Below are 15,800 nucleotides of genomic sequence, written 5' to 3'. Positions count from 1 at the left end.
TTTTCACATCTTGTAATTTACAAAGCTTCTCTCACTCAGAGAATTGAACAGAGGGTTTTCTAACTTACTAACTGAACTAGTTTTCCAAGGTTGGCATGAATCTTGGAGGTAAAATCTGTAAAGATTTTTAGCTTAGTTCCCTTTGACATTGTTAAAATATTAAATACCAAAATAAAATGCACACCTCATTTCTCCTACCAACATTAGAAAAGGAAGACAGTGGAAAAGCAAATATCACATACTGTGTTAGTCATGGTAGGTGCCTACAAGTTAGATCTAGGTGTAAAGTCTAATTTATATTTGATAACAGTCATTTAACTGAAGTCTCTTAGTGCAAAAAACTCAAAAGGAAATTACTGTTTATTATAGGTCAATTACATGTCAAGCACAGTGCTAAAAGTTTTGAGACACTGTAAACAACCTAATCATCCTCAACATCATTTAACTGGAGGTGTTTAACTATCAATATTCATCTGTGTTGTTATAGGTGAGGTTATACTTGATGTATCTGAGATGCAAAAACAAAAATCTCATAAAAAGTGAACAGCTGGGGCTGGGGATGTAGCTCAGTTGGTAGAGTGCTTGCCTTGCAAGCACAAGGTCCTGGGTTCAATCCCCAGCACCACACACACACCCACACACACACACACACACACACACACAAAGTGAACAGCTTATAATCTGGATGAAGCTAGCATGTCAGTACATAGGAATGTGATGAGTGACCGATTCCTATCAGTTCCCATCTGCTAAATCATTACATTCATCCATAAGTGCTCTGGGGTTGAAATATTTTGTGCAAACACCACTTCCCTTCTCCAAAGACCCAAAGTGTCGTATTAGGCTGCTGCCCAGAAATAAGTGCACCACCACTTTGACCAACTTTGGCTCCTTTTTATTCAGGAAGCATACACTAATTCTTTTTATACATTTTCTTTTTTTTTACATTCCAGAAATAAGCGAAAATAGCAGTTTTAAATATGTTACAAAGTTGGCTTTGGGGGCTTAATAAGCTTTTTGAGAGAGGGACCAGCCAACTGACCTTTTCATCAAAGCACCAATGTATCTTCAGTCGTTTACCAAGTTCTACCACAGCTGTGGCTGCTCTGGATGTGTGGTACATCCAAACCGTGTGAAAGCTACAATGGAGGGTTGCTGTGAGTCTCTCTGCAAGGCACCAAGAACAAACAGTTCAAGCTTCCTTTCTTCAGACTGGATCAAAGTTTTTGAACCTTTTCAACTGCTCTCTCAAGTAGTGCTCTCTCAGCATGAAGACTAGAATTTGTTAAAACCCATATATCACAAGATACAGTAAATCACTTCCAATATTTTGGAAATCACATGATAGAAGTTATAAATAAATGAACACTAAAATTACTTTAAGAAAGTTTTACATCATTTAGTTGATAAGTACATTTACACATACAGCACAATTTACTATTAAACATTCTATAACTGGCTTCACACAAAGATGAAAATAGATAATACAAAATGATCTGACATTTCCAGTATGTCTGGAATTAAAACTGTAGTTTTACTGGAGTCAATATCGACTTTACATATTGTTGCAGATTGCTGTGCTATGCCCTTTAAAATGTGAATTTCTTTCTTAGGGTGAAATTCTATTTGGATATGTGTTCTTGCTTGTATAAACTACTAAAATCGGAGGGACACAGCAATATCAAAGACACAAACAGTAACTGCACAATATCATCAGCTGGAGTAAGCTACTGCAAGTGGACAGAATTCTTCAGATTCCAATATCTAATAAAGCACTATATGAAATGAACGAGATGAAACGTGTTAAGAATGAATATACTCTGCAAGGAGAACAAGTAGCATTTCTTTTAATTGATAAATCAGCCTCATTTGGCATTTACAAAATGAGTAAGATCTCAATTTGCCTGAGGCATAACAAGCTCATAATGCCCCACTTGGCCTTCCTGTTTCAGCTGGTCTAGTAGGTCTTCCTTCCGTCTTTTTCTACCTACCACCAGGTACCTATCATGGCCCACCCCATGAGACTTACTCTTCAGGCCGTACTTCTGAGCAATCTGATGTATTTGCTTCCGTTCATCATTAGTCAGCTCCGTAGAGAAAGTCAAGTCCGTGTGGCTCTCTGAGCGGGCGTAGTTTCTGATGATCTGTTCGATATCTCTCTTGGCAATTTTATTGACCCTCTCTACATCAAGACCAAGCCCTTCCCGCTTATGCTGCTCTTTGACTGAAATAGGCTCCCGGATGCCCTCTCCAGATTTACCTAAACCACCACCCGTCCAGCCCATCTTTCTCAGCAGCTGATTTCCTATGTTATCTTCTTTGATTTGTTGTTTGTAAGCCTCTTCTGCCGAGCGGCCCTGAATTTCATTTCTTGAAATCACATCTTCCACAGTTCCTTTCTTCAAGTTGTTGATGACGGTCGGCTGGGTCTTTTTGAGGGTTTTCACAGCTTCGCCAGCAGCTTCGTATTTGACAGTTTTCTTCACCCCAACGGCTTCTGCGATGACTTCACTCTCGAGGATCACCTTGCATTTCCAGCGGAGGCCTGTCATCCTTTCATAGACGTACTCGACCGTCATTCGGTTAAACTGCGCCGTGTCATTCAAGGTGCACACAGGATTTGAAGAATTCTCATAAACCACAAGATCCTTTATATCCTTCTTCTTTCCAGATCCTCTGGGTGAAGAGCCCGAATGGCACTGAGAACTTTTGACAGATGGGTAAGTGGGCTGTGTTTTCTGAAGAATTTTTAGAGCCTCATCAGCAGCTGCATGCTTACTTGTTTTCTTGGTTCCATAACCTTCAGCTAAACAGTGGTCTTGCAAAAACACTCGACAGCGCCAGGTGCGATTTGGCATCATCTCATATTTGTACTCAACTGACATTTTGTTGAAAGAGGCAGAATTGTTAAGGATGCCAATGGCATCGTTTGCATTTTCCGTAATGACAAAATTGGTCCAGTGTTTGGCAGAAGAATTAAAAATGGTCTGCCCGGAAGCATCTTTACCTAGCACCACCAGGTCTTCGGGTGGTTTCAGAGCTGGAGGAAATTCATAGGAAAGCATGCCAATCTGACACACCACAAGGTCCTCCCCAATTGTGTGCTTGAATTTCCGCCGGACAACTCTAACCTCAATACGCTTCTGCAAGAGTTTTACCGCTAGCTCAGTAGCTCGATCCCTGGACCCATTCTTGCTGCCAGCATAACCTGTGGTTAGGTAGATATTTTGGCATCTAACTTCACAAGCGTAACCATCTGTTAGAAGTTTTTTATTTTTTGGGATATCAGCAGGAGGGATTTCTTTTAAAGGAGCGTATATATACTCAGGATTTGTCTTACATGCTTGAATACAACGTGTTAACATGTATGTATAATTAATTTTATCTGATCCAGAAGTCATCTCTGGATTAGAAAGGTTCTTCCAGATAGTTGCTGTTAATTTTTCAATAAAATACTGCTTCTCAGCTACCACTGACTCAGGGTATGTCTGTGAAGGTGAAGGTGAAGGCTCGGGAGCTGACTGAGAGTTTGCCTGCTGTGATGTGCTGCTTGGGGCAGGGTTCCCACTGTCAAAATACATGTTGGTTGTTACAGGCTGGTCTTTTGTGAAAATAAATCCTGATGAATCGCAATACTGAGAATTCCCATCTTGTACACTGAAAGAGTCTTGAGTATAATCTTGGTAGATGTTTCTTGGCATGCTGGCAAAACGTGTTTGCTCATTTGCCTCTTTTGTTTGAGGGCCATAAGGATCTTCCTGTCTTTCATCTTTTGAACTACTAGCTACAAAATGGACAGGCTCAAAACGAGGTCTCGCATGGAATTTGGAACCGGCTTGCTTTTTAGTAGGATTTTGACCTATAGAATGAGTGAAATTTACAATTCATTAAAATGGGAATATTTCAAAAGAACCAAGCAGGAAAACAGTACCAACCATATTAGGTGCAAGCTGAACTGCTGGTACCAGATTCGTCCCATCAAAAAACTTCAAGTCAAGTCATTTGGGTGAAGGGACTTCTATCAAAGTAAGATTCCACCACAAGAAGGAATGCTCCCTGTCCTTCCGCATGTAAGGGAGGACTCTTGATAGGAAAGATACATTGAGTCAAGTATGCAGGTCACCATGAGGCATGACTGGTAGATGATTCTGCATCAAATGAGCTAAAGAATAGGTGAGATGTACTCTTTACCTCTACTAAAAGGTGGAGGGTCCTGAAAGGGTGTTCTAGTACAACCTCTTACCACCTGTATCAAAAAGCTCACTGAGGGACTGCAAATGGAACAGACAGCTCCAATGCAACAGAGATGATGACCAGAGGCATTTACAAAACCTTTCTCTTCTGTATCAGAGGTGAGTGACTGTGATGGTGCTTTACATAGTTGTGACCAAAAATCAGAGAAAAAAAGTTATCAAAAAATTCCAAGGTTTCAATGTCAAAACTTTAGTTCTGCTGACTGCGGTGGTGCACGCCTATAATCCCAGTGGCTCAGGAGGCTGAAGCAGGAGGATTGTGCTAAGCAACTTAGTGAGACCCTGTCTCAAAATAAAAAAATAAGAAGGGCTGGGGCTGTGGCTCAGTGGTAAAGCCCCTTTGGGTTCAATCCCCAGTACAAAAACAAAAAAACAAATGAACCTTTAGTTCTGACCTGTTCTGTTCTGCCATGTTTGCTATATTTTATTCCTAGAGCAAGCAACAGCTAGAAACTAATGATTTACTGGGGACACGAAACTGAAAGCTATGGAAGAACTGTGTTGAGGTCACACCAGACCTAGTGCTTCCTCAGTAGAAAAGAGGTAGAAAGAGGTGTCCATCCTGGACCCATCCAAGAGGATTCAGTTACTCAGATGCTCAAATGATCACAGTATAAGGTTGTTTATTTAGAGGGAGGTTCCATGGCATAGACTTCAAGGATAGCATTGTAGCGTAACTAGAATGTGCTTAGTTTTCAGTTGTCTTTAGCATACTAAAAAACTGTACATACCAAGTTGAAAATATTTTACCTGAATGTAATAAACACCGTTATTTAAAACCAGATAGCACACTCCTATCATTAAAAAAAAAAAGCCAGTGTGTTTCTTCAAATCCCACCTTCCGGAAACAGTATACTCACCATCATATGTTGAGAGGTGGCGTTTTTGACCTTTGGAAGGTTTGGACAGCATCAGATCATATGAGGGCATCTCTCCGATATCAATACCTTCAGCCATTTGAAGAATTTTTTCCATCAAGCGAGGGCTGTACCTATTTAAGTTAATATACCCTACAGTTAAAACAGGTAAGGATGTAATTTCTAAATTTTTAAAAGATTTTTATTAGTGGAATATAATTATACATAATAGTGGGATATAATCTGATATAATCATATATGAACAGAATATAATCTGTTCCATTTCAGTCCCTAGTACTTCCTCTTTCCCGCTCCTCTTTGCTCCCCCTGTGCCCTTTCCTCTACTGGCCTTCCTTCTGTTTATTTGTCGTTTTAAAAATTGGTGCTTTATAGATATACATAAAGGTGGAATTCACTGTTACATGAATGTAGTTTTTTTAAAACTTGTAAATGAGTCAGTCTTATTGTTACTCCCACAAAACTTTACCAACAAGGTATCTTGGTTATAAAACCAGAGAATCAGCTCTAAAATATTTACCTATCAAATGAGTAACTGTGTTACTTTTAGGAATCAAAAATTTTCAGCAAAAGACAAATATTAAATTGAGAAAGTTTAGCCAAGATTTTATCTGTAATGTGAACTGGAAATCATGAGTATAAACTCATGATTTACTTTCCGTTCTTAAATGTATTATATGTAAGTAATCATATTTATATATTTATAGATGTACTAACAGTGTTAAGAGATGTTGGGTGACTAACACCCAGATTGTGGTCACTGTTATTTCTCATGGAAAAAAATCAGGATTCTTAGAGAAATGGCTCTTTCCAAGTCTGGAGCAGGAAATATCTAAGATGAGCCTGGGAGACCTTCTTGCACTAAAAAACAAGGAAGCTGTCAGAGATCACAGAGAGTTGTGTCAAATGGACTCAGAAGCCAAAATGAATAGATTCCTGCTCACAACGTGAGCCAACTTGAATATCATAAGAATAACAACTGATCGGGCGCGGTGGGGCACACCTGTAATCCCAGCGATTCAGGAGGCTGAGGCAGGAGGATCGCAAGTTCGAGGCCAGCCTCAGCAACTTAGCAAGACCCTCAGCAACTTAGTGAGACCCTGTCTCAAAATAAAAATAAGAAGGGCTGGGGATGTAACTCAGTGGTAAAGTACCCTTGGGTTCAATCCCCAGTACAAGGGGAAAAAAAGAATAATAACTGCAATGAATTAAAATATATCAGATAGATTGGAAATCTACCAAGTTCATAATACTTACAAACCCATTATTGGTCACCTTTTGAGGATGGAGGGAATCAAGTCATTATTCTGCAAACAAGTAAATATTAAAGGAAGAAAGCAAGCATTTTTCCTGCATTTTCCTATACAAATTATATCTCAAAACAACCAAAGAGCTGAGGAGAATCTCTTTTATAGAAGTATTCCAGCTAATAAATGAAGGTAATGACAACTACTACCATTTCACAAGTCATAATAAAATAATAAATGACCATCAATAGCTACTAAATCTATTGATAAAAAGTTGATGGGAGAGAACCCAGAAAAAGACCCATACAAACATTCTAAAAGTAATGATTGACAAAGGTACCAAAGCAATTTAATGCAAGAAGGCTAGACTAAGCCACATAGGGTGCTGGAACGAGTAGGTGTCTGTAGGCAAAAAAATAAAAAATAAATAAATAAATAAACCCCAACCTAACCCTCACATCTTATGCAAAGTTAACTTAAAATGCATTATGCACTTATATGTGAAACTTAAAACTTTTATAAAACATAGGAGAAAAATCTTTAGGATCTATGGCTAAGCAAGCAGTTCTTAGAACTACTCTAAAATCATGATTTATAAAAAGGAAATAGTGGTAAAATGGATCTCAACAGAACTTAAAACTTTTGCTCTTTCTGACAGACCCTGTAAAAAGACAAACTACAGACTGGGAGAAAATATTTGTAAGCCCACTTGAAAACAATCTGGTTTCCTCAAGTTTGACAGAAACAAAAACAAATTTTGAAATGAACAAAAGACATTAACAGAACATCTCAACCAAAGAGTACAGACAGATTACAAATAAACATATGAAATAATGTTGAACATCATTAGCCACCGGGGACATGTGATTTAAAACCATCATAAACCAATTGGAATGGTCAAAGTAAAACAGTGACAACACCAAATGCTGGCAAAGATGCAGAGAAACTGGATCCCTCAGACACAGCTGGTAGAAATATAAAATGGATAGTCACTCTGGAAAATAATTTGGAGGTTTCATATAAAATTAAACATCGATCACCACACAACCCAGCAATTGCACTGTTGGACATTTATTTCAGAGAAATGAAAATATACATTCACACAGAATGTGTACATGAATGTTCACAATAGCTTTATTTGTAACAGGTGTAACTGCGATCAACCCAGATATCCTTCAACAGCTAAATGATTAAAACTCTGATACAGACACACCATGGAACACTATTCAGCAACAAAAAAATAATATATGATACATGCAACAAGGTATATGGATAGGGAGATGAATGTGGTTATAACAGGACAACTCCAGAGATCCTTGTGGTATTGGGAACATGCAGTATCTTGACTGTAGAGGTGGTACAAAAGCCTACACATGGGTTGGGGGTGTAGTTCCGTGGTAGAGCACTTGCCCAGTATGCACGAGGTCCTGGGTTCCATCCCAAGCACGACAAAAACAACAGCAACAAAACACACCTAAAACTTACACATGATAAATTCAATAGAACTAAATGCACACATATACTAATAAATCTCAGGGAATATGAGTATGATCCATTGATTACGACAATGTAATTATCCTAGTTGTGATATTACACAACAATTTTGCAAAACGTTACCACTGTGGGAAACTGGGTAAAGAGTATTGGGCATTACACAGCCAGTGTGATTCTACATCATGTACAACCAGAAGAATGAGAAGTTATACTCCATTTATGTATGATGTGTCAAAATGCATTCTACTGGCATGTATAACTAATGAGAATAATTTTTTTAAAAGTACTAGGCATATCCTTATATTATTTCTTATATCTGCACATGAATCTACAATTATGTCAATAATGTGTCAATTAAAAATTTGGAAATTCCATAATGTTGGAAAGATGAAAAAGTCATCTTAATATCACTGTGGGACAATCAAACATGTGTTCCCTGATATGATACAGTGGGACATACACTCCTGTGTGCAGGGGGTACTAGGGATTGAATACAGAGGTCCTCTATACCTAACTATACCCCCAGCCCTTTTTAAAATTTTATTTGGAGACAGGGTCTCACTAAGCTGTGTAGGTTGGCCTCCAACTTGATGTCCTCCTGCCTCAGCCACCCAAATAGCTGGAATTACAGGCATGTGACATTATACCTGGCTCCTAGCACTATTTATGAAGTACTTTTGCCCTACAAATAATTGAACCTGAACTTAATCAGGTCCCTAACTCCCAGGAACACATTTAACACCATCACAAGAATATAACCAACCAAATCCGGAATGAGGGAGCACTACATAACAACCCAATTTCTTTGAGTAAATAGTATGAAAATAAAGTGAGGGGGGAAATGATCATAGGTTAAGAAAACAGATCAATCAAATACATCGACAGTCCTTATTTGGATCATGAATTGAACTGTAGAAGACATCTGAGATAAATGGACTGAATACAAACTAGGCATTTTGGATGATTTAAAATTACTATTAATTCTGGTGAGTATGAATAATGGTATTTTGATTCTATACTTAAAAAGTTTATCTGATTCAGATACATACTGAAGTATTTACAGGTAAAATGACATCAGGACTTTTGAGATATACTTCAGAGTATCATCCATAAAAAACTAGGGGTTAACAGATGAAATAAGAAGGGTAGAATGAATGACAAGGCTGTTCATCATTGCTCACTGAAGGGTACACAGGGATTCATTAAAGTCTTTTCTACTTTTGTGTGTATTTGAAATTTACCTTAATAAAAAGCTTTAAATAATGTTTTTAAATTTTAAAAACAGCTCCTTATGAAGTAGCTTGGTTTTCTGACAATAACACTTTACGGCAGAGAAACAAAACCATGGGCTCAAGTGAAATTTTTGTTATCATGGGAACTAAAAAAGAGAATCCTGGCAACATTTGGGAAGAAAGTTCTGAAAATGAATAACTATCACAGCTTTAGATGGGCAGGTAACATTCATTGAGAGGTAGAGATTTTTCTGTTTGTTGGTGCTAGGGATCAAACCCAGAGCCTTGAGCATTCTACGCATGTGCTCTACCACTGAGCCACACCCCCAACCCAAGAGAGGTGGTATTTTTGAAGAAGGGTAACATTTTCCATTTTCAGCACAATAGGTTCCACACCCATTAGATGTCTTTCTGCACAAAGTAGAAGTCAAGACATAGTGGACTTTGTGGACAGATTACGAGAAATGAGCTGAGTAATAACCTGCACTTCCTACTTGTAACTGCTACTGCTAACATCAGTATTTAACAGCAATTTTGTTTTTATTTTCTCTTATCTGAACATCAGAAAATATAGTCTAAAACACCACACATTCTACATATATCATTCCCATTCAGATGTGGGAGTCCAGTTTCCAAGGTATGCAATAAAATAAGGCTATGAAAATGAGAGGAAGACTACAACTCTTAAAACTGGTAATCTCACATTGCTACCAAAACTGGTAGTACATCCAAGCCACTCACCTTGAATTCCAGTTAAAATTCTCCAGGCCTTCAATTAGAACTTGAATCCAAGTATGTTGTATAACTGAAAATGGTATCCTGGTCATACAGTGCACATGAGCAATGCATTGGGGCTCACTCCATTCACACTTTTCTCTCAAGCTTCTTCCAGCACTGGTGATTATTCTACCTATTTATTGTTCCCTATTCATTAAAATTGTCACAAAATTCAACATTTCTCATAGGCTATAAAAATAAGACTTCACGTAGGCTGCCAACAGTCAGATTCTGTCCTTTACTAGTAAATGATGACACCAAATAAGCCTGGCTATCTTGAACAAGAATGAAAAGATCATACAGTATCTAACACCTGACTATTCAAAGAACAATGCAAATATTAACCTAGAATCTCTAATAAAATGACCATCAGGATTTCATCTCTATTTCTAAAATTATCCTGAGAATAGTTATCCCAAAGATAAAGAAGCTCTTCAAATCTGAAATAAGCCAAGACAATAAAGCTTCCATTACCCAGTCTTCCAGTGTTTTTTCACAGCATATTAGAAGTTACATCTTTATTCCAAAAATTTTAGAAAATCCTCCAAGAAAAGCACCTACAATTTCAACCACTAATACTTTTGATAACATTTTGGGGCTTATTTTTTTGTTTGTCTGTTTCTCTGTATTTTCCATACCCTTCCCAATCACTAACTGATCATCATCTTTTTTGATTTGCAATCTGGTGGGGATTTTTGTTCTTAATCTACTATATCATAAGCTGTTTCTCCATATCACTACCATGTAAATTTGTTTTGTTTTGGCAGTACTGGGGATTGTACTCAAGGACTTGGGCATGCTAGGTAAGTACTCTACCACTGAGCTACACCCCCGCCCCACTACCACATGAGTTTTAAAGGCTATAGGGTATTCTATATTTTGAGATATGATGTAAAGTGTCATTAAGAAAATTTTAATGTAGTAATTTTAATGTTCATGCATACTATGTATTTACATCTGTTAGATCACCCATTTGGTTGTTAAGTACTTAAAAAGAAAACCAAAAAACCTCAACAGGTTTTATGGTTCTCAAAGGAAGTTTTAATACACCAAGGTTTTGGAATTCAGGATACAAAAAGATGATTTATAGCGGACAGAAACACCTGTCTTCATGAAGAACACAAACCATTATAATTTACACAATGGCACCTGAAATTTAACAAATATTCAGTAACGGATGCTTGTAAAATATTTAACAAATATATTAAACTGCTGTACTTAGTCTAAACCAAAAAGATGAGACCTGAAAATTAAGCGAAGATTAGGGTTTCACAAGTATAAAATTATTTATTCTAAACTATAAGACTCCTAATATTATGTTAATAACATACAATCAGATGACTGATAAATATTTCAAGTGCTCCCATTCCCACTTCATTAGCCAGTGATTCCTGTACTCTACCTACTATGTTCAAAGTTAGTTTCATAACGTAAGTCCAGTTGATAGCTACCTTCCACATACCAGTCTCATTCCATATCAATGAGGAAGAAAAAAAAAAGAATCAAGGGAGCACATTTGGTTTCATTCTAAGACATATTTATTTATGAACTAATGTCTCATCAAAGATGAAGAGGCCAGGATTCTGCTTCTAGTCCTATTGATCAGGAGAGACTGAAAAACTAAATGTTTCAGGTAATCAAACATGCTGCTCTATTAAATATACATATGTAAGGCTGAGAGTGTAGCTTAGTGGAAGAGCACTTGCCTAGAATACACAAGGCCATGGACTGGATCTCTAGCACTGTGAAATAAACAAACACTCTCTACAATTTATAAGTAAAAATCGCACAGATCCATAGGCATTTATATGAACGATCAAGGGTCATATATGAAGTTGATTAGAAGACTGTACTAATGTTTTATTAGCCACAAAACATTATCTTAGAAATTGAAGAAAAAATATCTTGATGTAGTAGGTATAAAGTCATCTTGTTACTTTGCACTTATATCAGTTCAGTCAATAGAAGAACTGCCATAAGATTATCAATTAGCTTAACTGAAAAGTAATTGTTTGCATTATGTGATAACTTAAGATATAGAAGAAAGGGAAGGGCACCTACAATCTCAACCAGATACCTTTGACAACATTTTGAGATTGATTTTTTTAAAGTCCCTTTTCTGTGTTGCTTACTTTCGTGAAACAGACAAACAACAAAAGAGAAATAATTTCAGCTATTTGAGCTTCCTGGTTGCCTGGAGAACAAGGGAAAAATGATTAAGTGCAGACTGGAAAGCATATCTGCTTTATGTTATCTTACAAAGCAGCAGTTCTCAGTATTTCTGGGGCCCTGGATCAGCAACATCAGCATCACCTTGGAAGAAATGCAAATTCTTGGGTAACCTCCTCAGCTCTACTGAATCAGAAACCCTGGGATGGGCCCTAGCAACCTGAGGTTTAACAAAACTAACAGGTGATTTTTATAAACTCTTAAAAGTGAGAAGCACAATTAATATACAAACTTATTCCATGGAAACTGCCACTATCACCAAAAGGAATGAAATATGGTCTGCCTCCCTGCACATCTGATTTTCTCTTCTCTTATTCTTATAATAAAGGATTTTTCAAAGATATCCTTAAACTAGAACCATTTCAATCCCAAATCAAACGAAACCAACAGTGCTACCAAAGGAGAAAAAGGGCAAAGAGTTCCTATTTTGCTACTCTTCATCATGTATTCTAGACGTCATATCACGAACCTTGAATAACAAATTAACAACTTAGGCTTAGAAAAGGTTATTTCGCTATGTGTTCTGCAGTCAGTTCACTTGACAGAAGAGTATTCTAACCCAGAAAATAAGAGCTCTGCCAACATCAACATCAACAAGTACTAGTATATAGATTTTACTCGCCTGGAGAAAAGAGCTAATAAAAAGTCTGTCTATTGCACTGGGTCCCCAGTTTCCAAGATTCTCTATTGGCCCTTTCATCTATTATCTAAAGTTATCAGATATAATGCAAATATTACTTTTCAGTTAAGCTATTTGATAATGCTATGGCAATTCTTCTACTGACTGAACTGACTTAACTACAACATTAACATGACTTTATACATACTATACACAGGTGCACACAAAAAACATCCTGGATGTTTGAGCTTTTAATGCCAAGAACCACTGGCTTGGTTTGTCAATGCCCAGGTTATGTATAAGGCTGCTGTTTCTTGGAATGAAATCCTGAGATAAACGATATGGCTTATGTCAGTTACTTGGTTTCATCTCTGGTACATCCTTCCCAAATATGACAGCTGTTTCTCAGTGGAAAGAGTATCATACTGGACATCAGAATATCCCCAATTGTGGGATCTTGGAGAAGTCATTTAACTTCTTGGCCTCCATCAATTTAGCTGTAAAAATGAGACAACACCTAACCCCCAAGGTTGTTGTTAAATGAAATATTTAAAATGTGTTGTAAATTACAAAGCTGTATACATCCATTCACTCCCCACACAATTATTGAACACCTATTATGTTGCAGGCATTCTTATAGGCACTGAAGATAAACTGTGAATAAGAAAGCAAAATCTCTTTCCCCAAAAAAGCTTACATTCTAGTGGGAAGGTAAGCTTTATAATTAACACGAAGAATGGTTATTCTCCTCCCCTACTTAAATTTTTGAAAGAATTCAGATTCCCCAGGTCTTCTGTGATATTGAGGATTATATGATAAAGATACATTTTCAACTGCAAGAACACTGTTCAAGGTGAAGGTCAATTGGGTTTATCTTACTTGCTTAATTACCAAGGTTTCCCAGTAGTAACCAGTTCCTCCAGTGAAATAATCATTATCTCTGGAGGTAGAAATTGAGAAGATGGAAAACATAAATTTCTGTGATGAGAGCAAGGTATCATGGTTGATTGCCATGGTCAACAATTAAGGGTAGGACTGGACAATCCTATTTTTCAAGCATGTTTTCCAGTCATTCCTAGAACTGAATTTGCTCTGATCGTTTTCCAGAATTTCTCATCTAATAAAATATTGACTGTTAGGCAAGAATGTCAAAAAAAGAAGCTTCCCAGTCTATCAAAGGAATGATTAGTCAAGTATAAGGCTAATTTGGGGGTTCTGAAGAACAGAGGTCAAAATAGCCCGTTTCCAAGAAAAAAAAAAAAAAAAAACTGCGTTGGTACCATACTGCAGTCTCCATTGAATGCAAAGAGCTATCAAAGAGGCCTGTGCAGAAGCCACCAGGTACTGGGCAGAGGGAAACATACACAAGACACACAAACTGCCCTAAAACCTCACCCAGAAGCCGAACGTTAATCCTTCTTATGACACTTAAAGTAAAAGAGGGCAATCCATTTTTACAGCAGATATATCCATTTCTTTGTTTGAGTCCAGACACATTATGCGCAAATCTACAAGCAAAGCTGACGCTGCGTCTCAAAGACCTAATACATACCGCCTCCCCAGAAGACAGTAAGACCCAGGTGGGGGACTGCAAGTAGAGGGGGATGTATCTAATGGAGATGGAAGAAGAGAGTGGTCAGGAGGTGACTAGAATTAGAACCGCAGGGTCCCCTACCCTCCCCTCCCCCCCGCAACCCCATCGAATATTCTCTGCGGATACCGCATCCTTGGACGGCCCTACGCAGGTCCAAGATTCTGCTATTCAACATTTCCCACGTCCTCCAACATCATCATCAACCACAACGACCACCTCTCAATAATACTTCTCCAGATCGTACATTATCTTCATCCCTGGTCCTGGAGGGGCTGCTGATCTCTGCACCCCCGTTAGGTCATTCCCTGCCACCACGGTAGCCCACCCCCCCAGACCAATAATTAAGCCTCTAGTATCCTCCCGCACCTCCAAATCTCCAGCCTTCAAACCATCATCCGCATCCTGCCCTCATTCCTATCCCACCATCACCGATTCTCCACCACCGCTGACCCTAATCCAACCTCCATCACCAATCTCTCACCCTCGTCCTTAATCCAACCCCTCATCACCCATTTCTTACTCGTCCTGGTCCTTCACCCAACCTCCCACACCTTTCTCACCTGCAGCCCAGGAAAACGTGGTTGGTCCAGGCAGCGGAGAGCGCGAGGAGCTGGTCGAGGGCAGCCCCAGGATAGCTGTGCAGGTGACGACAGATGAAGCTACGCCGCAGAGCCCACTGCCAGTCACTTTCGTGGCTATAGCGCCACTGCTCTAGCACTGGCTCAGGCGGGGGCGGCGGGAGGGGCGGCAGTGGCGGCGGCGGGAGGGGGGGCAGCGGCGGCGGCGACAGGAAGTCGCCCCCCAACAGCAGACGTCCTCCAGCCATCTTCTCCGCCTCCAAGCAGGGACCCTAGGGACGCAGCCGACCACTGTTCGCGAGCAAGCTAGCCCGCAGGAACAGGGGTCGGTGGGAGGGGCCGGGTGAGAAGGGGTGCGTTCAGGCAGGAAGACCAACTCTAGGGGCACTGGAGTGTGTGCGTGGGGGCTACCGTTAAAAAGAAAAGGGGAGCACGAGCTCCCGTCCCGACGCCGGGGCGCACGCCAGCTGCACTCCAACTCGTGGAGCAGAATTACCTCCGCACTCACACGCGCACTGTGGAGGCCCAGTGAGTCCGAGTGCTCCGCACCTCCTCGGACCCGCAGACCCACGCACTGCGCGAGGAGCGGAAAAACAGACACCAGCACGTTCTGCTCCCCCTCCTCTGGACTCTAGCCTACCTACCCGCGTGCCGCCCGGGGTTGTGAGGCCAGTGCGCAAGCGCCGCGGCTGTTCCCTAACTTCGAAATCTCGCCACAGAATCTCGCGCGATGTTTTTTTTTTTTTTTTAACCCTTCCTATCTATGACGACTACGGGCCTTTGACGCACTGTGGTGACAAGTAGAGGGCGGGGACTCCGGGAAGGGAGTTATGAAGGCTCTCTGAGGTTGGAGAATCTGGTTCCGTTAAGTCTCTGGAAGGTGCACTCAGGTGATTGTTGGT

The 15,800-nt window shown here is 39.5% G+C and overlaps 1 protein-coding gene across 4 annotated transcripts; it reads right to left on the bottom strand.

Moving 5' to 3' along the window:
• Positions 1–1,830: 1,830 nt before the first annotated feature.
• On the bottom strand, positions 1,831–15,578 carry NKRF (NFKB repressing factor). Of its 4 annotated transcripts, none has more exons than XM_079123369.1 (4): positions 15,395–15,578; positions 14,881–15,170; positions 5,114–5,244; positions 1,831–3,859 (listed from the first exon to the last, which is right to left on the bottom strand). In XM_079123369.1, exons 2-4 carry the CDS (start codon positions 15,144–15,146, stop codon positions 1,896–1,898), a joined length of 2,361 nt encoding a protein of 786 aa, XP_078979495.1. In that variant the 5' UTR covers positions 15,147–15,170; positions 15,395–15,578; the 3' UTR covers positions 1,831–1,895. The 4 variants fall into 4 exon arrangements, with proteins under 4 accessions (XP_078979495.1, XP_078979496.1, XP_078979497.1 ...); XM_079123370.1 differs by having other exon boundaries at positions 15,543–15,557; XM_079123371.1 differs by lacking the exons at positions 14,881–15,170; positions 15,395–15,578 and adding an exon at positions 9,843–14,264.
• Positions 15,579–15,800: the final 222 nt, after the last annotated feature.

The sequence above is a fragment of the Sciurus vulgaris genome (genome assembly GCF_902686455.1).
Source record: "Sciurus vulgaris genome assembly, chromosome: X".
Classification (NCBI taxonomy): domain Eukaryota; kingdom Metazoa; phylum Chordata; class Mammalia; order Rodentia; family Sciuridae; genus Sciurus; species Sciurus vulgaris.
The sequence above is the reverse complement of the archived record's forward strand: the minus strand, read 5'-3'. Positions and strand labels throughout refer to the sequence as shown.